Source organism: Chiloscyllium punctatum, chromosome 24, assembly GCF_047496795.1.
Source record: "Chiloscyllium punctatum isolate Juve2018m chromosome 24, sChiPun1.3, whole genome shotgun sequence".
NCBI classification, from domain to species: Eukaryota; Metazoa; Chordata; class Chondrichthyes; order Orectolobiformes; family Hemiscylliidae; genus Chiloscyllium; species Chiloscyllium punctatum.
Genome location: NC_092762.1, coordinates 65,752,470 through 65,776,503, shown reverse-complemented (window position 1 = coordinate 65,776,503; position 24,034 = coordinate 65,752,470). Strand labels below are relative to the sequence as shown.

Sequence of the window (24,034 nt, the reverse complement as noted above, 5' to 3'; positions counted from 1 at the left end):
ATGTGTTGAGAGAGCAAGAAAACAAGCACATAGTCTTTCAGATCACTAACTGGATGAGTCTGAAAACTGTACATAATTAAACAGAATTTATTAAGTAAAACATTAGAAGAAATAATTTTACTCTAAAGGCTCTACTGACTGAAAGATTACCCTCTGCCTCTGCATTTTGTCTTGCAACACAAAGGAGACATCTAAGCACTGCTTTCTGTTATATTTTTGTGCCTAGAAGGGTTTCCAGAGTAAATGCCAATTTCTTTTGACCAGTATTGCACACCATAATATTATGACTTGGCAAGTACAATAATTGGTAGAGTCATAAACATTATAATAATGTAATTGCATAACAAGGCAAGGACAGATGTAAAACTATTAAATTATAAAGTATGTTGAGAGTGGCAGTCCTTTTCACTCTAAGCCTGAAAACAACGCAAATGATTATAGTGTGTGCAACTAAACTACTATTAATGATCTTTTCAACACATTATTTCTCAATTTAACTTCCTACTCGGTATTTGTCTTCATGTTATTTTCATCAGCCAAGATAGGAGTGAGATGGCAGAAAACGATGTTACAAATGTCTATAGGGATTTCAAATCCTTCTTTATGATTAATCAAAAGACATGATTAGTCAAAAGTATGGAATCAAAGTTTAATTCTCTTGTGATAGGGAGTTAGGTGGAAACTGCATTCTTCTAGCAGAAACCCTACGTTGTAATTAGGTGTATCATTCCTGACTGAAAAATCACTTCAATTGTTAAGTCATTAGGATAATTATGTCACAAATATCTTAATCCAAACTGCTTGTTCTCTGAATGATTTTCTAACAACCAGTTAGAATGAGTAGCAACTATTTATCTTACATGCTTAATAGTGTGACAGGCAAGTTGAGGCTAAGAAGAAAGGTACTCACAAAATGAGGAGCTAATTAGCTTCTTGGCCTGATCCACCAATCAAAAAAGGTGTCTGCTCCAATTGTGGCCTTGATTTCACTTTCTGACTTGCCCCATATTGCCAACAGTCCACCAATTATGTCCACAACCCCACCCCCTCAAAACATAGAAGTTCTTGTTGAATAGCTACCTGTTGAATTCAACTTTGAACATCTTCAATGATCCATCCTCTGATGCTACTGGAGGAAGAGAATACAAAAGAATAGTGACCCTCAAGAATTTCTCATCTCTTGTTTTAAATGGGAGATCCTTTACTGTTAATCTGTGCATCTAACTGGAGATGCACCCATGAACAGAGGCTTTATAACAAGAAAGTAACTGAGAAAACCTCAACAGTTTCAGATTTTATTGTGCACATAAAAGGTGCACAAAATAATGATCGGTTTAAATAAAGTAAATAAAGGAAATTGTTCCCAAAAAGAGCAGGAAACAGCAATTTAAAGTTTTGGGCAAAACATGAAGTGTTTTTAAAAAAGAACACGTGAAAAGATAATGGAATACCATGCAGGTGGAAGGCAAATGCTCAAATGATTTCAAAAAGGAATTGAATGGACACTTGAAGGAAATAAAAAAAAGCAAGCCTACAAAGGATAGAACAAAGGAATGGGACTAACTGATTGATTGTGAAGATTAGCCCAGAGACTTAAACAATGTTGATAGCATAACAAACAAAATGGAAGGCATCACCATAACTTCCAAAAGTAAATACTGACATAAAAGCATAGTCAAATGTTGTGACAACTATAAAGTCCATAAACAAGAAATACTGATATTTTCTAGTCAACTTGTTCAGAGATATTACACACCTCTTGAGCAGGTGGTATTAAACCTAGCCTCCTGGTCCAAAGTTAGGGATACTACTACAGCACCAGAGGAAATATGTATAATCTGTACAAGATTTTAAATAGAATTTTAATAGGGGAATTTCATTTTAAGGATACGGTTTATAGTAAACGTAACTATTTACCTTTCCAAATGTCATGGCTTAATTCGTTTGAAACTTAAATACAAATGTCAGACATTTTTGTAGGCACCTCTCTTACAACCCACATCGTTAACACTAGCATATTGGCAACATTTATGAATTGTTGACATAACAACCTCAGGCCTTATATTTTGTTTGTCTTCTGTTCAGTCCCTAGTGGATATGTGCAATGCTTTCACAGACTCTCAGAACACACTAGAAAATGAAAATGAAACTAAAATATGAACAATTATCAACTGCCAATGCTTGCACACCAATTGCAAATATTCCAACCATCAGAGACTAGGTGCACACAAGGTTGTGATCAATGGAAAATGTACAATATACTGAAATTCTACCAAATGCAAACCAAGTATAAAATCAAACCTTTCCACAGAAAAAATAAAAGTCAAAACACAATGTTATGTCACGTATGAATATTCCATGCACAAAGGATGATGACAATGACAAGCAGCCCCTTCCACCTGAGGCATTATCACAATTCTGTTGAAACATGGACATCTCTGCAGTCAGTCAACAGACCTGTAGAAACGATATTTGCCAAAGAAACAAATAGGCTCATTGATTGGTACAAGGCCCATCTTGGAAAACTCTTAAATCCAAGGAAGTCAGAAGATCATATCTACCGTGAATCTGCTGACAGTCTTTGGATGGTGTCAAAAGAACCCTCGGCCCCACCTTCACCAAAATTGTTCTTTGAAATCACAGATGGAAAGTGTGCACAAACAGGAACAAGCAAGTTGGCTAGATAGAGCAATACCCCAAGAGAAGACCACTGCCTGTGTTCAATGATATTTTGTAGATACCCTTCATGTATAAGCTGGATGCAGAATCCTCATTACTTGTGCTTGACATCCAAACAGAATGGGAAGCATCTGAAAAGGACTGTATGAAATCGAAGCTATTCAAGCAGGAAAAACACCACCTGCTGTCAAACCTACAGGACCTGCTGGAAAGAAGACTGGGATAAGCATAGTACAAAAGATCATGCCCTACAAAGAAAGGTTGCAACAACTACAAAAGCAAATCACTCCAGAATTTTTGCCTGGGTCATTCAAATGAGGTTCCACCAACTAATCAGAATTTACTCAGAGCCACAATGTAGTTTCAAAGCAGGAAAATCCAAAGCAGAAATCACATTCTCACTATCTCAGCTTAACAGACGTGCAGAAAGCAGCAAATACCACTTTTGCATCTCACAAAAGCATTTAGAGACATAAAGTCATAGAGATGTACAGCACCAAAACAGACTCTTTGGTCCAACTTGTCCATGCCGACCAGATATCCCAACATGATCTAGTCCCATTTGCCAGCACTTGATCCATATCCCTCTAAACCCATCCTATTAATATATACCCATCCAGTTGCCTTTTAAACATTACAATTGTACCAGCCTCCACCACTTTCTCTGGCAGCTCATTCCACACACACACCACCCTTTGCATGAAAAGATTGCCCTTTAGGTCCCTTTTACATCTTTCCCTTCTCATCCTAAATGGAATGACTGAGCAGAATGAGCTTCTTCAAAATACGAGAGAACACTCAACTTTACTTTACACTTTCATATGGTCCTTCCATGATAACAAGCAGAACCATCCATGAACTGAATCATATTTTCTTGGCTAAGTCTAAATTATAGAGTTTCATGGAGAGTTTTTCCTCCATGAAGCTTAGCACATTTTCTCATGGCATCTTAAACTCGTATCATTAATGATCTAGCCCACCTTTACAGCATCCCCCATCAGATTCCAGCCCCATTCATCCACTCACCACACTCAGAGCAATTTGCCACTGCCAGGTTCTCCAGAAATTGATCAGTATCCCTGGTGCTGGCACTGGCATAGGTACCATATTTACAAGGCCATTGTACACATTGGACAAATGCTGTCAGTCTGGAACATTCCTGCAGAGATCCTGACATTTGCCCTGGACACAGCAAACTGGAGGAAATCGACAATCCACTTTGTGGCCAGGAATCTGGAAGTCCTGGTAGATGCAGTGATGCAAAGGCAGAACATTGTCTTCCCCCTGATACCAGACTAAAGCTGGTGTGAGGTTTGCCACCTGGGTCAGTGCAGTGTCAGCTGTCTGGAGGAATTCACAAATGTAGGAAGGAGGTCAATTACTTCCACCATTGTTTCACCATCTTCTCTCCAATACCACACACTTATCTTTGATATTGCACCCACTTCCCTCCAAGGCGCATGCTCTACTACTCACTATTGCCAGCAGCATTTCCTCACTCACTGTCATCCACATTGAACCAGACACAAAGCCTTGCATGCCCTATGTACTGTGTTTTCACTCACTTGGGATACCTTCCCACCTGTGCTGAGAATAAAAGCTGTGCCACCTACTTTAATCTCCCTTAATTCTGGCTTGCCTCATTCCAGGGGAAGAAGAAGTCCACAATAGGGCAGAAAGAATCAAGATAGCTAGTGGGCTGCTTGACATTTGGTTCCTCACCATGTATGTGGAGAGTATCCTAACTCTGATGACCAAAATCAGTTGAATCATTATGTCCAAGGCTCGGATTGTAGTCAGAAGATGCCCTAGACTCCCTGACCAAGACAATCTCCCTGACTTGACTGAGCACTGCTGACAACCATGATTTTGAAAAGGTGGATGCTAGAAAATTGTTTCTGTTAGGCGAGGAGACTAGGACCCGTGGACACAGCCTTAGAATTAGAGGGGGTCATTTCAGAACAGAAATGCGGAGACATTTCTTCAGCCAGAGAGTGGTGGGCCTGTGGAATTCATTGCCACGGAGTGCAGTGGAAGCCGGGACGCTAAATGTCTTCAAGGCCGAGATTGATAGGTTCTTGTTGTCTAGAGGAATTAAGGGCTACGGGGAGAATGCTGGCAAGTGGAGCTGAAATGCGCATCAGCCATGATTGAATGGCGGAGTGGACTCGATGGGCCGAATGGCCTTACTTCCACTCCTATGTCTTATGGTCTTATGATAAGCTTGTGAATCAGAGGTATGCTATGAGGGCTCTTAAAGGCTGACACATCAGATGCCAAAGTCCATGGACATGGTGTGTGTGGGAATGGTGCTTAAAAATGATTTGCTGGAAAAGCGCAGCAGGTCAGGAAAAATAAGCCCTTCTTCAGGAATTTTTCCTGAAGAAGGGCTTATGCCTGAAACATCGATTCTCCTGTTCCTTTGATGCTGCCTGACCTGCTGCGCTTTTCCAGCAACACATCTTTAAGCTCTGATCTCCAGCATCTGCAGTCCTCACTTTCTCCTGTGTGGGAATGGTGCCCATATTGCGTGACCCGAGGTGTCTGGTGTAAAAGAATGGGGGTCCTATGGAGCAAGCAGCTCTGACTTCCATGTCAAGAATTCTCTGTTTACTTTTCTCATGGGTTTGGAAGAATGGGAAGTTGCATATTAATGAAGCAAGATTTGCAGTTAACAAGCAATAATCTTGCTTAAAAAAAAATTCACCACGGTCTAGTGAGAATTTCACCTTGACACCCAGAACATAGATAAAATATGAAGCAAGTAGCTTCCGACATCAAGATAGGCCTAACTGGACTTTTCATATGATTCTGCCATATTTCTTGCCATAGCCCACATCGTTCAGGTCCCTATAAGATTCTGCCTCATATGCCCCTACCAATGGAATACACCTCCATAAATGATCAAATGGGAAGCTCTTCTATCAATCAAGACTAACAGCTGAGACAACTGGTGCATGTCCTAATGACTGGATTTCAGTGTATTGACATTGCTGCTATAATTTCCCAGAGAGAAGACATAGCTGAAGCTCATGGATCTCTTGCGCAATGTGTTTGAGTACATAAGATTGTGTGATGTTTCTAAACACATTCAGAGTCAACAGCACACGACTGAAAACATTCAGAAAATTATCCTATCTTGCATCCACAGTGACGGACAACTTATTTCTTGATAAACAGCTGGGCACACAGTTTGGATAAAGGGCCCCCAACTCTGGTTAACTAAACACAGGCGTCAAAAGAAAATCAAGAAATAACCTGCAAGACTACAATGCTTATCTTCATATTGCTGTATCCTCGGCAATTTCCATATGTCAGCAATGCCTGGGCAATTTACAACTGCCAAGAAGAAAAAGGCCATCACTGGTGTCTCCAATGCACCCTCAGTATCACGTAGAAAGACAATATCACTAATGAAGCAGTTCCTTCTTGGGGAAAAAAAAGTCATGCATGGCAACATTAATCAAGAAAGGAAGGTTTTGCTGTCTAAGGCATGTGCACAAAATGGAAGATGATCAGATTCTCAAAAACGTAATATATATTGAGGTTGTCAATGTAAAGAATCAATAGTGTGCCCAAAGCTCTGATTCATGAAGTCTGTCAAGCAACACAAAAACCCTCATTAGCAACAAGTGGGAAACTCTAAATGATAATCCATCCAAATGGCAAACCCAGCTATTGGCAGGAATTTGTCAGCACCATGTTACCTGATTTCAGAGCTCCAAAGCAAATGATAGGCCTGTCAACAAGGCATTAGCACAGATCATTCCATATGACAATGTGGGTGGCATATGTAGTAGAATTCAACTTCCCAAAATTGCTTTATCAGCCATTAAATGATTGAGAACAGATTATCTCAACTGATCTCACCAAAGTGTGTTAAGGATACATTCCCAATATCCTTTGCAAGCAAAAGAATGTCAATCATTTAAATACCTTGCTATGCAAACCTAAAAGCTCTTCTTTTAAAAACAAAAATCAGTCATTTGATTGATGTTATTTTAGTAGAGGTGACCACAATATTCATCCAGTTAGTACTGGTTCCCACAGATTTTGGCCACATTCCAAATTTTGTACTGGAGATTTAAAACCAATTAGATTAGGTTAGATTCCCTACAGTGTGGAAACAGGCCCTTCAGCCCAACAAGTCCATTCTGCATAAAGAAATTGAATAAATATCACCCGTTGCTATCCAACATCTTTATATTATTATTACTACTACAATATTTTTATGATATAAAAATCATACATAGAAAACTTAGAAAAATACTAAGTATTGTTCAGTTATTATTAGTTTGTTAACTCAGTTGAAAAACAGTGTACTAAATTACTCTTATTCAACCTCTCCTGCTATGAAACATTAACCCCACAGAGCACATCTAAAAATCGATCAATTTCTAAAACATTAACTTCTGAAAATAATCTCAAGTCCCAAATTTGACTTAATTTTTTTAAAATGAAATGACTATATAGGAGTTATATTCCATGTGTTTTGCTTTCACCTTTATTGTGTGAATCTTCAATCTTTTTGATTAATTCGCCTGCCTACTGCCTATTCTGTTACTGGATTCCACAGACCATCTACAAATATTATCAAATTCAACTTAGCATTGAAAAAGAGGAATGTATGCTTTAGACAGCATTCCTCTATCTTCAGCCTGCCCCAAGGTCAATGGAGAGCATGCTTTCACCACTAACTGTAAAATCTGGGCCATTAATATGATATGTACATGAGGCAATATTTAATGGTCTCCACCTTAATGCATTATTAGTGCTATTATTTGGAACTTTAAAAATTTCAAGGAAAGTTCTCAAAGAGATTACATGAATTTTGATGAGGTCAAAGACACAACTCAAATACATGAAGCCTATATCAATGCATGACTTTAAATCATGCTTTGGTCTGAACTTAAAAGGCATTCTAGGATAAAGGCAAAATATAAGCTTTGTCCTTAACTAGTTACTCTTTAATTACACCAGAAACTTGCTCTCAGATGCAAAAGCATAACATTTGTTGCTAGAGGTTTATTAATCCCATTAATTTTGTGGAATTTCTACTACAATATCAAGGTTTCATGTATGCATTTTTAAAATCAATGCAAGAATTCTGATGTTTCTGATTATAGAAGCCAAAATGTGGATGTGTTATTTTGAGTAATCTTTATTTCCTAAGCCAGGCAGGAACATTTTACACATCATTCCAATTCAACTTTGCTTTGCATCTGGATCTAGGCAAGTATAACTTCAAAGTTATATAAATCATACTGGACTCTAAACATTAATGCTGTATCTCTCTCCACAGATGCTGCCAGATTTGCTGACTTTCTCCAGCACTTTGTCTTTATTTCAAATTTAACTCTCAAACCAGGGGGATATTTTACAAGTAAACACAATTAAATTAATGTCACCTGACCAACTCTGAATACAGCAGTATCCCATCATGAGAGGAATCAAACTTGTTTGTACTTACTAGAGAGTATTTTTTCAGAATCCAAAGATCAGATGTTAATTCCCAAACCCACTAATATCTGAAACTTCCTGTAACTAAGCTAATTTTAAGCAGGACATCATGTTGTAGAAGTATGCTTTCAGTGAAAACTCAATTACAAAGCTAACTTGATCTACCTGTCAGTTTCATTCACTAGCGCTTTATAGGCAAAAATCAATAGCGATCTATCAAAATAGAATCCATTAATTCATTTGAAATACAAATTTAGACATTATATCCATGTTTAGGAAGTGACTCACATGTGGTTTACGACTCAGTTAAGAAAACTGTATACTGTAAATGATTAATTCACTGGAGGGGAAAGTAATATTATTTAAATTTCAGCAGCATAATTCATTGTTACTTCATGCAAATTACAAAGTAGTGATAAGGTCACAAGCACTTCCATGTAATTCCCAAATCCAAAATATGTTAACAAATATCATCAACAATATATTCTATAACATTGTTATTACAAACATTGGAGTTAATCAATAAGTTAAAATCAGCACTGAAAGTTTTAACTATGCATTTTGTAAAATACAACACTGGGAAGAGTGGAGTTCTATTCTTGTGAATAAAATTGCAATAAAATACTAATTTAATATAGATTTTGTATTTTCAGGGGAACAGAAAAAACATTATATTCATTTTCTGTTAATAATATAAATTGTTCGTGCATCTACTGTTAAAATAAGGTTAGGGCTGAAACCACTTTTCTTGCCAAATGTACAGCAGGGGATCCAATAAATCCTAAAGTCGTTAAAATATTCTCCCACCATTTATTTCACATTTATAAAACCCCATGTGATGGTCCATAATTGATATTTTAAATGGATATTACTGTCAAAAAAGTCAGCGGAATACAATTGTCTTCCAAGTGTTGTACAAGAGTGTTGATGAGCTTAGAAATAAACCATTGGCTGTTGTGTTAGGTGCTGGTGGAGGGAGCTGTCCATTGTACTGTAGCACAGACAGACGGGCTGCAGTAAGATGCCATGACACCTCCATTCATTCAATTTCCATTCCCCTGAGCACTGAATGCACAAAGACGGAAAATCCACACAGCTATATCAGCCACCTTTTGTTAAAATAAAATGAACAAATTGTCCATTTACCATGCTTATGGTAAAGGAATATTTGAAAAATATGTTCGTCGGAAACATGTATTTAAAAAGTGCACACGATTTGAAAGCATGCGAAAATTTTAAGTTTGTTTCAATTCCCGAATGTTTAACATATTTACTTGACAAAAACTGTTCCAGTTTAGTTTAAACAGTCGAATCGTTCCAAAATGCTATTTAGAAAGAACGGGAATTTGAAAGTAACTTCTACAACCTCGGTCCTTACATAAAAGATAGCAGGGTCGGTTAATATTTTAACTTGAAATAAAGCAAAATAGAGTGGGGGGGTGCACTAAACAACCACCCAACAGGACCCATCCCCACCCCAGGTGCGGTATATTGTCGGTAAAAATCTGACAGATGGCCTGCAGTGAATTAAACGTGATAGTGGCATGAGAGTGTCACTAACTCGAAAGTCCCAACCAAACAAAATGCCCAGCGCATTCCAAATAGAAAATAACTGCCACACCACTGACGTCTTTAAATTTTAAAAACGAAATATTATTTCGGGTTCAAGTAACGAGGCCCGACTTGCTTCACCTGGTTTGACAGCGTCCCAGACAAACGCTGGCAAAAGAAAGAGCACCCCCTTGGAGAAAGAGTCCCTCGCTCTCCGTCAGGTGAATGCAAATGGACTAAATGACTATTTTGCTTAAAATTTCTGAATGAATTGTGTGTGTGTGTGCGCGTGCTCCTACTAAAGTCTACAGCGGCTGCTGATATCCGTTCATTCATTGATGAACAATCGCAGCCGCCGTGAGAGCAGTGAGTGACAGGAGGGGTTGGGGTTGGGTTTGGGATGAGGGTGCTGGGGCTGGGGGGAGGGATGGAGGGGAATGATGGCGGGGGGGGGGGGACTCTTACCTCCAACACAAAGCAGAGACATGTCTCCTCGCTCCTCGGCCACACTCCACTGATCCTCCTGCTCTTCCGACGACTTTCGCGCCACCCCCTCTCTTTCTCCGGCCGTTAGATACACGGTACGTTACTTTTTCTTTTTTTGTGGGGGGGGAGGGGGGGGTTAGTGAGTGTGTATTGAGAGGCTGCCCCTGTCGCCCCGCTCTTGGCGACAGCAGCTCCTCACTGTCGGTGTCGGTGTCTCTCTCGCGCTCTCCGCTCCTGACCGTTACTCCACAGCCGCCATTTTGTTGGGAGCAGCCCCTGGACCGGCTGACGTCACAATGGGGCGGCGCGAGAATGGAATTGGCGGGATGACAGCAGCTGGACAGATCCCAGCAGGGATCCGGAGCAATCTCGGACAGATCCCAGTAGGGATCCGGAGCAATCTCGGTCAGATCCCAACAGGGATCCGGAGCAATCTCGGACAGATCCCAACAGGGATCCGGAGCAATCTCGGACAGATCCCAGTAGGGATCCGGAGCAATCTCGGACAGATCCCAACAGGGATCCGGAGCAATCTCGGACAGATCCCAGTAGGGATCCGGAGCAATCTCGGACAGATCCCAGTAGGGATCCGGAGCAATCTCGGTCAGATCCCAACAGGGATCCGGAGCAATCTCGGACAGATCCCAACAGGGATCCGGAGCAATCTCGGACAGATCCCAGTAGGGATCCGGAGCAATCTCGGACAGATCCCAACAGGGAACCGGAGCAATCTCGGACAGATCCCAGTAGGGATCCGGAGCAATCTCGGTTAGATCCCAGTAGGGATCCGGAGCAATCTCGGACAGATCCCAGCAGGGATCCGGAGCGATCTCGGACAGATCCCTGCAGGGATCCGAAGAAATCGCGGACAGATCCCTGCAGGGACCAGGAGAAAGCGCGGACAGACCCCAACAGGGACCAGGAGGAGAAAGCGCGGACAGACCCCTGCAGGGATCAGGAGAGACCGTGGACAGATCCCAACAGGGATCCGCAGAAAGCGCGTCGACTTCCGAACAGATCCCGACGTGTCCAGAGAAATCGCGACCGACTTCGTACAGATCCCGACTAGGACCCAGAGAACGCGTACCCAACTCCGACAGTTCACAGTTCTGGGAACATCCTGCAACTCCGAACGGATGCCAGAAGTCTGGAAAGATCCCAACAGGGCTGTATCGATCCAACAAATCCAGACAGATCAAAGTTAATCTGGACAGTTCCCAAATTCGTCACACCTCTGTGTATATCCAGAATGTCCGGACAGATCTCCGCAACTCCACTTGGATCCAATCAGCCCTTGACCAATCTCACCATCACCAGAGCGATCACAATGGCTCCAGACACAACCCAGATAGTAGCTAATAAGGCAGATCTGTCAGATTCCAGAATTTCAGACAGATCCAAATAACTGGACGTTCCACAGTAACTCCAGATGGATACCAGAAGCTTACCGTCCTTGTGAAAACTCCAGCAGGACATGGTGTGAGGCTGGCAGATCAAATCAACTCCAAGCAGGAAGGCTTATGACCCAAAAGACAGAAGTTGATGGAGAAACTCAGCGGGCCAAGCATCAGTCTTCTTCAGAACTGTACTCCAAACGTTAGCTCTGATTTCTCTCCACAGATCTGCTGAGTTTCTCTGGCAATTTCTGTTTTTGTTCAGATTTCCAGCAGCTGCAGCTCTTTGATTTATGTTAGGATTGTGAGCCAGAGGAACTCAAGCTGCTCCTGCAGCAACAACGGTGAACCAGCAGACACATAGAACAGTCGGCATTAACCAGAAAAAGCCTGGGATGTCGGCGGGGGGGTGGGGGTGGGGGTGGGGGCGAGGAGGTGCTCAACTGAGAGGTGATGTTCTGTCATAAAACGGGATTGTTGAAGGAAGCACTTACCTCATGTACCCTTTCCTGTTTGAGCTCCAGACAGGCATAACTGCTGGGATTCCTGTTCTTCTCCTAATAATCGGAACATTGTTACTGGGTGAAAAATAGCGATTAATTGGGAACTTAAGAACCTCACCTACCATTCACCAAATCACTGTGAAGAGGTGAGTGGGTAAGCAGCTGGAAAATCACCTTGGAATGCTTTACCCCACCACACTTGCAAGTCTGCCCAAAAAACGTTGTCCTTGGAATCTTCCCCAAACTAAACCCACCCAAATACATCCAATCTTAAACATGTTAAAATTCACCATTCTTCCCTAAAGTGTCTGAAGATGCAATAAGACAAGAATTTCCAGAAATGAATGATTGCACAATTGCACCTTCATTTTGAAGATAGTCAGTCTAGGAACAGAAGTGTTGGAAATATTAAACAAATACTTCATAGATAATTATTTCCTAATACCAAATTCTCATGATATTTAAATAATTATGTTAAAATTAATTATGATTGCTTGCGTGAGATGTTGGGCAAGATCGTTTAAGTTATCGTTTTAGTCAATGGCCTAAATTACAGGTTGGCCTAAAAGAATACAACACCATGTCTGGGGATCTAATAAACATTGTAGTTACCAAACCCTGCTCACTGGTATGTGGTGTGTGGTGCAATGGATGACAAGTGCAAAACATCTGCAGGACAACAAGACCATTGTGATCTTGTTGATTTGCAAGTTGATTTAAGCAAGCACATACTATTCTGCAGCACAGTGGTGCTATTATCTTTGACTGGAAGTGTTTATCAATAAAGATCACTTGTATTTATATAGGATCTAATTTTGCTAAAACGTTTCAAATTGTTTCAGTTAATTAATCACATTTGGAGTGTAGCAATCATTCTTTTGTAGTCAAACAGAGCAGCTATTCTACCGGACATTATTGCAAATATCCTTGAAGTGAATGAACACTGCCATTACGTTGTAACAAATCACTAAATTGCTCAAGTAAGGTCAGCTGTGTAATAAATTCAGCTTTATCATTGGTCAGAAGAAGACTGAAACTTGTTTACCAGCTGTGTATGGAAACAAGATAATACTCAAAACTACAAATCAGTGAGCTTTACATCTGTAGCAGGTACAATATAAGGTGATATCCTGGAAGAAGGTTGAAGGAGTAGCATTTTGTAAAAAAAAAGTAATAATTTGATTTTATCATTCAGAGATTGTGCTTGACAAATTTAATCAGAGTTCTTCAACACAAGAATTGGTGGAAAGGCAACTCAGTGGATGTCAGTTCCACTGTTAATATATCATCGCTCAAACATTTCTTTTATGTGGAGAAGTAAACTTGACTTCAGAATAGTGTCTTTAAAAAACACATTTATCCTTAAAATAATTTGAGTGACGTGATATGAAATAGAATGGAGTTACATATTTTGACATTTACCGTCAGGTTTGCTTTGAAATGTTACATTTATTCATTGTGTAACTGTTTGAAGCAATAAACATTCACACTAATTTTTACATTTTCTGGTTGCCCATTAAATACAGTAAAGGGTGAAGCACGTTTTATACTCTGCACATCATTAATTGTGATCCCTTCTCCTGATTGGAATCTGATTCTAGTATTCTAACCTGGAAACAGACAGTAGCTCTGCAAATATGAAAATACTATGGCAAAATGCCAAGAAGTCTTAATGGACTCTCTGAAACAATTCATCTTAAGCCAGGCACTGGAAGGTGATTATGAATAAAAGGTGAAAAGTCAGAATGAATTAATACGTGAATGCCAAAAACACAGGCATTTTCCTCCTTTATCCATTTTGAAATTCAGAGTTTTGTGTTTTTATTTACTTCAAGTTCTTTCCTACTTTTTATTAAATGTGATCCTTCTTTGCAGTTTAATGGATTATCCTTCTAGCTCGCAAAAATACTTCCAGTTTTTGGGCTGGCATTGCCTTCTTCATAGAAATTGATTGTATTGTTACAATGAATGCACAGACATTACATCCCTGTAATATAGTATGGTTTCTGCACTTAAACTCACTATCTGCTCAGTTTTATTTAAAGTTACAAGAGTCGGTTTTATTTTATTCACTGTCTCCATTCTGCACGGTGGGAATGGCTTGTGTGAGGGGATTAAACCCACTCACTCAAAGCCGCTCCGTTCACACTCAGCTGCATTTCAGCTGCAGCAGCTTGTAGTCAGTCGGGGATCTCTATGTAGAAAAGCGTCATTCGAATTTAAATCTACGAATTGAAGATTGATTATATAACTGACATGCAATGCAATTTGAACTATGATTCAGTAGGAGGTGTGTGATGTCAAATATGCCAGAAACACAGTATTTAAAAGAAGGACCGGCAAGTACAGCAGTCCTGTGTTTACCCTTTGTTTGGATTCCTAAGGATGTCTGGAGAAACAGAAATACACTCTAGGCCTTGGATGTCTCCCTTAGTTCTTCCCAAATTTTGCTCAGCAGCAGCCCAGCTTCCATCTCCACTTGCTGACCTCGATATCATTCCTACCAGTTTCAATTTCAAACTTTGAAAGCAAATGGTGATTAAAATGAAGCAAAACCTTCGCGATGTTTCCTCCGAATTTGTTTGGGCACCGCCTAGTTCGGGCTTCGCGGGCACCAAACCTGCCCTCTTCTTAAAATACCTCTCCCAGAATGTAAAGTAACCTCGTGCGCACTCGTAGTTCAAAATGTAATTATGTATACACAAAACAAAGGGCGTTTGAACTGTTCGAGATTTCAACAAACCGGGTCGTTAGGTGTTTTTATGTGCGTGTGTGAATTGCTAGAGCTCTGTTCTTACAAGGTCGGTACAAGTCTGTCAGAATGCCGCCACATTCTGATAGATAGTCTTGAGATTTTCCACTATGCCGCTACTCGTTGACAGTGTAGAAAGTACAGCAACTGATTTCAGTTCTGCACAGGGTCGTCAAATACACTGGTGTTAGTTATAGCTTATTAAAATAAGGGAAACGTCGAAAAGGACCACATAATAGCGCAATGAAGTTGTACAAGACATTTTGAAATCACAAGAAGTTCCCATATTGTTTATTTGTGAACAGGTGGAAAAGGTACCTAAGAGCCATTGAAGGAACTGTTAGAAGAGACTCGTTCTGAAAAAGGGTCACTGGACTCCAAACGCCAATTCTGCTTTCTCTGCACAGATGCTGCCAGACCTGCTGAGTTTCTCCAGCAAGTTCTGTTTTTATTTGTTACAGATTTCCAGCATCTGCAATCCTGTTTTATTAGAGAAGGGACTTTGAGTCAAACAGACAGATTGAAAAATCGATTCAAATCTGTTCAATTTTAAGTAAAAAAAAAGCTGTCAAATAAACTCAAAGAACGTTAAAAGCTCAATTGCAGCTCCAACAGAATCTTACCGCTCTTGTACCAGCAAATAAAATTCTTTCTAACTGACCAGGCGACATCACCCAGAACTGTATATTTCTTCCCGGTAACAGGTGCATTCTATCTAACCAACGGCAAATACAGGAGATCCAACCGAGTGGAATATGCAAACTCGATTGCCATATTCCACTGCACAATCCCAGCCTAAAGACAGACCAAGGCCCTCCCGACCTCTCAACTGTGCCAGATTAGCAGATTTTGGGAACACCACCATCTGCAACTTCCCTTCCAAGTCACATGCCATCGCCACTCGGAACTGTAACGGCCTTTATTCATTGTTATTGGGATACATTCTTGGGATCTCCTTTCATACCAGCAGTGGGTATACCTTCAACCCAAAGACTGTACCACCTTCTCCAGGCCAATTAGCAATGCCCACACCCTGTGGACGAATTACACACAAAAACACAGTGTGACTCAGTCGTGAAGCAGTGCAACTTCACAAGAAAGTTAGAAGAAAAAGTAAAATTCATCGAATGATGTGCCATCCTCCTGCCAGTGTTTCTGTGGAATGTTGGAATAAAGGCAGAATTTTGCCATGCGCTTCTGACAGAGAGGACACGATCCTTTCTAGCTTCCAATTGTGGAAAATGAGACGCCGGAAAACATGCTGTGAGACATCCGAGGAACTATCAGGCATCCATCAAACCTCTACAAAGCTGAACAAGGCCCATTGCTAAACGCGAACACTCTGAAACCCCCATTGATTGCCTCCTAGTTGTAACCATAACGTAGATAACTGCGATGATGGCAAATGTACAGTACTCCCACACAACGCCAAATAACAGGTTCAACCTGAATTAATAAACCGTGGAAGACAGCGCAAACTGTGATAATCATATACTTCCTGACAAAAGGCAGTGGGTAGTGGATTTATCAATAAACCCCTTCGGATTGCCCACGTGAATTTTACACCATGGCACTGAAGTAACTGCCAAAGCTCAAGGGGTATATCTAAATCCACAACGTGCCAACAAAGCAGGAAAATATACTGTAATATGACTGCCATTTACGGAAATAGGTCGACAGCATCACCAGACGCTCAGCAAAGCTCGCTAATTAAGATAATGTATCATGGTACCATCTGCATGCTACAGTACAAATATAATGTAACCTTGTCAGCATTCTTGGTCGAGACCCAAGAGTAGTTGTAAGTTTCAAAAGTAGCTATGTCGCCACCATTTGACAAAGATGCGTACTCCCTCTATGGAAAAATGTGGAATTTGTTCCTAGAAACTGTCGCCCATTAGAGAGATGCTGGATTTTTCACTGAACTGGTTCTAATCGAATGGCAATTTTTTTACAGCTTTCCGCGGTGACCGGGATCTTTATTTTAGAGAAAACAACGTGTTTGGGAAGCCTCTTGTTTGCAGTGAAAGAAATGTAATTTAATCATGACATTGTGTGTGCGTAAGCGGCGCAATGATATTGTGGCTGACTTACCACATTTCGTTTTAAAGATGAAAACCGTATTTTGACAGAGTGCCTGTTTGACATTAATGCACATTAATTGTATACGGCATGAATTTTGATGTTCTCCTGGGAGTGTCAGGGTATTTTATATGGTCATATTGCTTAATTTTTAACTTATTTCTTAAACTTATTTCTTGTGTAGTGTTAATTTGAATATACTATCTGCAAAAATCAAAATGTCTATCGAATGCCCTTTCATGAGAGGAAGGTAACAATCCAGTTGCGTTTCGAAGCATACCCAACCATCAGCTGTGGATGTTAAACGTAGTTTCAATTTCCTTTAAAAAGCGGTTCAAACACAATTCGTTTTTATCCCAGTTTCTGTGTTTTAAAGACCAGAGTCGTCATCATCATGACTAAATTACTGCACTGGCTTTTTTTTTACACAATTGGCAGAAAGGTTGTTGAGATCTTGCCTATGATGTATTCAAAGCATAATCAAATATAAAGCACCTTCTTGTTTTAAAGTTATACTTATGTTATCTCTTCCCTTATGATTGTTGATAATATGGGTTTATAACTGAGTGGCTATGACTGTAAATGGCAGACGTTGTCATCAGGCAGGATAGCTTTAAAACAGAGTCGCTGTTCAGAGCGTGAGCGAGGGGTTCACCCCTCTTCCCCAGGGGGTTTAAAATGGCGGAGAAGGAAATAAGAAGCTTGGGAGAGACAAATAGAGTCTTTAACAGCACGGACAGAGGTCCTTCGGCTCATCGTGATCGAAAATGTAGTCAGGCATCTATTTATTCTAATACAAGTGTTCCACCACTTGTATGCTATGGCATTTCAAGAATTCTTCGAAATAGTTATAGAGTCACAAAGATGTACAGCACGGAAACAGGCCCTTCACTCCAACTCGTCCATGCAGATCAGATATCCTAACCTAATGTAGTCCCATTTGCGAGCACTTGGCCCATATCCCTCTAAACCCTTCCCTTCCAGATGCCTTTTAAATATTGTAACTGTACTAGCCTCCACCACTTCCTTTGGCAACTCATTCCATACAAGCACCACCCTGCATGTGAAAAAGTTGCCCCTCAGGTCCCTTTTATATCTTTTCCTGCTCACCTAAATTTATGCCATCTAGTTCTGGACTTCCCTATCCCACAGAAATGACCTTGTTTTATCCCATCCATGCCACGTAGTTTTATAAACCTCTATAAGGTTGGCCCTCAGCCTCCAACACTCCAGGGAAAACAGCCACAGCTTATTCAGACTCTCCCTATTGCTCAAATCCTCTTACCCAGGCAACATTCTTGTAAATCCTTTCTGAACCTTTTCAAGTTTCACAACATCTTTCCGATAAGAAGGAGACCAGAATTGCATGCAATATTCCAACAGTGGCTTAACCAATGTCCTGTATAGCCGCAACATGACCTCCCAACTCCTGTACTCAATATTCTGACCAATAAAGGAAAGTATACCAAACGCCTTCTTCAATATCCTATCTTCCAGCAACTCTACTTTCAAGGAAGTATGAACCTGCGCTCCAAGGTACTTTGTTCAGCAACACTCCCCAGGACCTTACTATTAGGTGTATGAGTCCTACTCTGATTTACTTTTCCAAAATGCAGCACCTTGCATTTATCTAAATTAATCTCCATCTGCCACCCCTCAGACCAATGGCCCATCTGACTAAGATCCTGTTGTACTCTGAGGTAACCTTCTTTGCTGTCCACTACACCTCCAATTTTGGTGTCAGCTGCAAACTTACTAAATATACCTCCCATGTTCACATCCAAATCATTTATATAAATGTCAAAAAGTAGTGGACCCAGAACCAATCCTTGTGGCACTCTACTGGTCACAGGCCTCCAGTCTGAAAAGCAACCCTCCACCACTACCCTCTGTCTTCTACCTTTGAGCCAGTTCTGTATCCAAATGGCTAGTTCTCCCTGTATTCCATGAGGTCTAACCTTACTAACCAGTCTCCCAGAAGGAACTTTGTTGAATGCCTTACTGGAGTGCATCTAGATCACATCTACCATTCTGTCCCCATTAATCCTCTTTGTTACTTCTTCAAAAAACTCAGGCACGTTTGTGGGACATGATTTCCCATGCACAAAGCCATGTTGACTACCCCTAATCTGCCCTCGCCTTTCCAAATACATATGAATCCTGTCCCTCAGAATTCCCTTCAACAACTTGCCCACCATGATGTCAGGCTCACCAGTCTATAGAACATAAAAAATTACAGCCCCTTTGGCCCTCAATGTTGCACTGACCTGTGGAACCAATCTGAAGCACATCTAACCTATACTATTCCATTTTTGTCCATATGCCTACATAATGACAATTTAAATGCTCTTAAATTTGGCGAGTATACTACTGTTGCAGGCAGTGCGTTCCACACCCTTACTACTCTCTGGGTAAAGAAACTACCTCTGACATCTGACCTATATCTACCACCCCTCAATTTAAAGCTACGTCCTCAATTTAAAGCTATGTGCTATCCATTGCCATCTGAGGAGAAAAGCTCTCACTGTCCAACCTATCTAACCCTCTGATTATCTTATATGTCTCAATTGTCACCTCTTAACCTTCTTCTCTCTAATGAAAACAGCCTCAAGTCCCTCAAGCCTTTCCTCTTAAGACTTTCCCTCCATACCAGGCAACATACTAGTAAATCTCCTCTGCACCCTTTCCAAAGCTTCCACATCCTTCCTATAATGTGTGACCAGAACTGTATGCAATACTCCAAGTGTGGCCGCATCAGAGTTTTGTACAGCTGCAGCATGACCTCATGGTTCCGAAACTCAATCCTTCTACCAATAATAGCGAACACACCATACGCCTTCTTAACAGCCCTATCAACCTGGGTGGCAACTTTCAAGGATCTATGTACCTGGACACCAAGATCTCTCTGCTCATCTACACTACCAAGAATCTTACCATTAGCCTAGTACTCTGCATTCCTGTTATTTCTTCCAAAGTGATTCATCTCACACTTTTCCGCATTAAACTCCATTTGCCACCTCTCAGCCCAGCTCTTCAGCTAATCTATGTCCGTCTGTAACCCAGAACATTTTTCGTCACTATCCACAACTCTACAGACCTTCATGTCATCTGCAACTTTACTAACCCAGCCTTCTATGCCCTCATCCAGGTCATTTAAATAAATGACAAACAACAGTGGACCCAAAACAGATCCTTGCGGTATCCCCCTAGTAACTGAACTCCAGAATGAATATTTCCCATCAACCACTACCCTCTGTTTTCTTTCAGCTAGCCAATTTTTGATCCAAACCGCTAAATCATCATCAATCCAATGCCTCCATATTTTGTGCAACAGCCTACCTTATCAGTACTTTACTGAAATCCATATACACCACATCAACCGCTTTACCCTCATCCATTTGTTTGGTCACTTTGTCAAAGATCTCAGTAAGGTTTGTGAGACACGACCTACCCTTCACAGAACCATGCTTACTAACCCTAATCAACTTGTTCCTCTCTAGATGATTATAAATGCTATCTCTTATAACCTTTTCCAACACTTTAACCACAACCAAAATAAGGCTCACAGGTCTATATTTCCAGGGCTGTCTCTACTCCCCTTCTTGAACAAGGGAACAACATATGTTATCCTCCGGTCTTCTGGCACTACTCCTGTAGACAATGACAACATAAAGATCAAAGCCAAAGGCTCGACAATCTCCTCCCTGACTTCGTGGAGAATCCTAGGATAAATCCCATCCGGCCCAGGAGACTTATCTATTTTTACATTTTCCAGAATTGCTAACACCTCCTCCTTAGGCAGCTCAATCCCATCTAGTCAAGTAGCCTGTATGTCAGTATTCTCCTCGACCACATTGTCTTTTTCTAGTGTGAATACTGATAAAAAGTATGCATTTAAGACTTCCCCTATCTCTTCTGACTCCATGCACAACTTCCCACTACTATGCTTGATTAGCCCTAATCTTACTCTTGTCATTCTTTTATTCCTGATATAGCTATAGAAAGCCTTAGGGTTTTCCTGGATCCTATCCAACAATGACTTCTCATGTCCGCTCCTGGCTCTTCTTAGCTTTCTCTTTAGGTCTTTCCTGGCTAACCTGTAACTCTCAAGCACCCTAACTGAGCCATCACATCTCATCCTAACATAAGCCTTCTTCTTCCTCTTGAAGAGAGATTCAAGTTCCTTAGTAAACCACAGCTCCCACACTTGACAACTTCCTCCCTGCCTGACTGGTACATACTTATCAAGGGCCCACAGTAGCTGGATCTTGAATAAGCCCCATATTTCAATTGTGCCCATCCCCTGCAGTTTCCTTTCCCATCCTATGCATCCTAAATCTTTCCTAATCACATCTTAATTGCCTTTCCCCCAACTATAGCTCCTGCCCTGCAATATATACCTATCCCTTTCCATCACTAAAGTAAACATAACCAAATTGTTGTCACTATCACCAAAGTGCTCATCCACCTCCAAATCTAACACATGGTTCATTACCCAGTACCAAATCTAATTTGGCCTCACCCCTTGTTGACCTGTCTACATCCTGTGTCAGGAAACCCTCCTGCACACATTGGACAACAACTGACCCATCTAAAGTACTTGAACTATAGTATTCCCACTCAATATTTGGAAAGTTGAAGTCCCCCATAACAACGACTCTGTCACTCTCGTTCCTATCGAGAATCATCTTTGCTATCCTATCCTTTACATCTCTGGAACTATTTGGAGGCCGTTAGAAAACTCCCAACAGGGCAACCTCTCCTTTCCTGTTTCTAATCTCAGCCCATACTATCTCAGTAGAGGTAGCCTACTATTTCCCAGGCTGCTGTAAACGTCCTTTCTGCAACCGTAATACTTGACTAACAGTGCCACACCATTCCCTCTTTTACCATTTTCTCTGTTCTTACTGAAACATCTAAATCCCTGAACTTGCAATAACCATTCCTGTCCCTGCTCTACCCATGTGTCCGAAATGGCCACAACATCAAAAGTCCAGGCACCAACCCATGCTGCAAGTTCACCCACCTTATTCTAGATGATCCTGGTGTTCAAACCAACTTCAAACCAACTTCTTGCCTGCCAGTACCTTCTTGCGATCTTGAAATCTTCATTCTGACTTCACTACTCTCATCCTCCTGTATACTCAAACTACAATTTTGGTTCCCATCCCCTTGCTGAATTAATTTAAGCCCACCCGAAAAGCGTCAGCAAATCCCCCCTCCCCCCCCAGGATATTGGTACCCCTCTGGTTCAGGTGAAGACCATCCTGTTTGTAGATGTCCACCTACCCCAGAAAGAGCCTCAATTATCCAGGAATCCAAAAGCCTCCATCCTGCACCATCCCTGCAGCCACGTGTTCAGCTCCTCTCTCTCCTTATTACTCACTTTGCTGGCATGTGGCACAGACAACAAACCAGAGATAACAACTCTGTTTGTTCTAGCTCCAAGCTTCCACCCTAACTCCCTGCATTTCTGCTTTAAATCCCCATCTCTCTTCCTACTTATGTCGTTGGTGCCTATGTGGACCATGACTTTGGGCTGCTCCCCCTCCCCCCAAGGATCCCGAAAAATTGATCAGACATCACAAACTCTGGCACCTGGGAGGCAACAAACCAAACGTGAGTCTCTCTCATTCCCACAGAACCTTCTAACTGTCCCCCTAACTAAGGAGTCCCCAGTGACTAATGCTCTGCTCCTCTTCCCCCTTCCCTTCTGAGCAACAGGGACAGACTCTGTGCTAGAGATCTGTGCCCCATTGCCCCCTATAGTTCCCTGGTTTTTCCTTACTTTCTCAAATAGTGGCACCATGTTTGCCAATCTCCAGTCTTCCGGTACCTCACCTGTGTCTGTCAATGGCACAAATATCTCAACAAGGGGCCCAGCAATCATTTCCTGAGCTTCCCACAGAGTTCTAGGGTACATCAGGTCCTGGGGATTTATCTATTGTTATGCATTTCAAGACATCCAGCACCTCCTCCTCTGTAATACGGACATTTTACATATTGGTCTCTTCTGCACCCTTTAAATGTAATCACATTCTTTGGTGCAGTGAGCAGAAATGCACACAGGTCAGCAGGTGTGGCCTAAATAATACTACATAATAGCTCCATCATAACCTCCTTGCACTTGTATTTAAATGGAAAAAAATGATGAATCAATATTACACTTCTGCAAACCAAAACCAGAAGACACTGACGATAAGAATAAAGAAACAGCAAGTAAAAAAAAACCCAGGCAGCATCATCAAAACAGGTGTTAACATTTCATGCCTATGACTTGTTATCAGCACTGCAAAGAAATTGGATTCTAAGTTTTAAAGACAATGGAAGCAAGAGTGAGCTGGAAGAGCAAAGAGGAATAGTGTGGGGTAACATTAAATATGATTTCCTGATGCTAAAGCCAAAATAGAAGTGCAGAACCAAAGGTCGTGACCAAATAAAGCTGAATTGTTCGAGAAGCTCCATATAAATGCAACATCGAGGGATAAATAAAGAGAAAGACCAACTTAGCAAATAAAAATGCATCATAAGAAAGAAATAGAAGAAAAGGTTATGATGAAAAGTTGCTGAACTCAAGGTTGAGTCTAGAAGGCTGTAGAGGACCGAGTGGAAAGATGAGGTGTTGCTCCTGGAGCTGAGAGAGAGCGGGAACGGGAGCGTGACAGCGAACTAGAGAATTATATTTTAAGAACTGGAAGCTCAAATTGCGGTTTGCCGACAGAGGGGAGGTGGTCCACAAAGTCTGCACTTGGCCTCCCTAGTTGGCGGGGGCATTTGTGGTGCAGTGGGAATGTCCCTACCTCTGGACCAGGAGGCCCAGGTCCAAGTCTCACTGACTTCAGATGTGTGGAGAAAAATACCAGGGTGGACCACATGGAAGTAGATGAGATATTAAGCTCTCTGCCGAGAAGTCCGCTTGGTGGACAGGTTTCAGATCTCGACTTGGTCCTGCTTTCCTTTTTGCTGCGTGACCTGATGTGAGTTCGGATTTTGCCCTCTTTTTGGTCCCCACCTTCTCAAATATGTGGGTGTGACCGAAACCTTGGGAAGGTAGGACCTGCACTTTGAGTTCTCAATGGAGACTGGAATGAACAAGCCCGATCGTTAGCGGGGGAAAGAAATCATTA

The 24,034-nt window shown here is 41.3% G+C and overlaps 1 protein-coding gene across 8 annotated transcripts in view; it reads right to left on the bottom strand.

Moving 5' to 3' along the window:
- LOC140494648 (protein unc-13 homolog A-like) overlaps window positions 1-10,501 on the bottom strand; it is a 425,496-nt gene extending 414,995 nt beyond the window's left edge. For 5 of the 8 annotated variants that reach the window (XM_072594058.1, XM_072594057.1, XM_072594065.1 and 2 more), the window contains exon 1: window positions 10,156-10,501. In XM_072594058.1, the coding sequence (XP_072450159.1) occupies window positions 10,156-10,177 (22 nt within the window). In that variant the 5' untranslated portion in view covers window positions 10,178-10,501. The remainder of the gene's footprint in view (window positions 1-10,155) is intronic. The other 3 variants (XM_072594062.1, XM_072594061.1, XM_072594064.1) reach the window with 1 other exon arrangement.
- Between the last annotated feature and the right edge of the window lie 13,533 nt (window positions 10,502-24,034).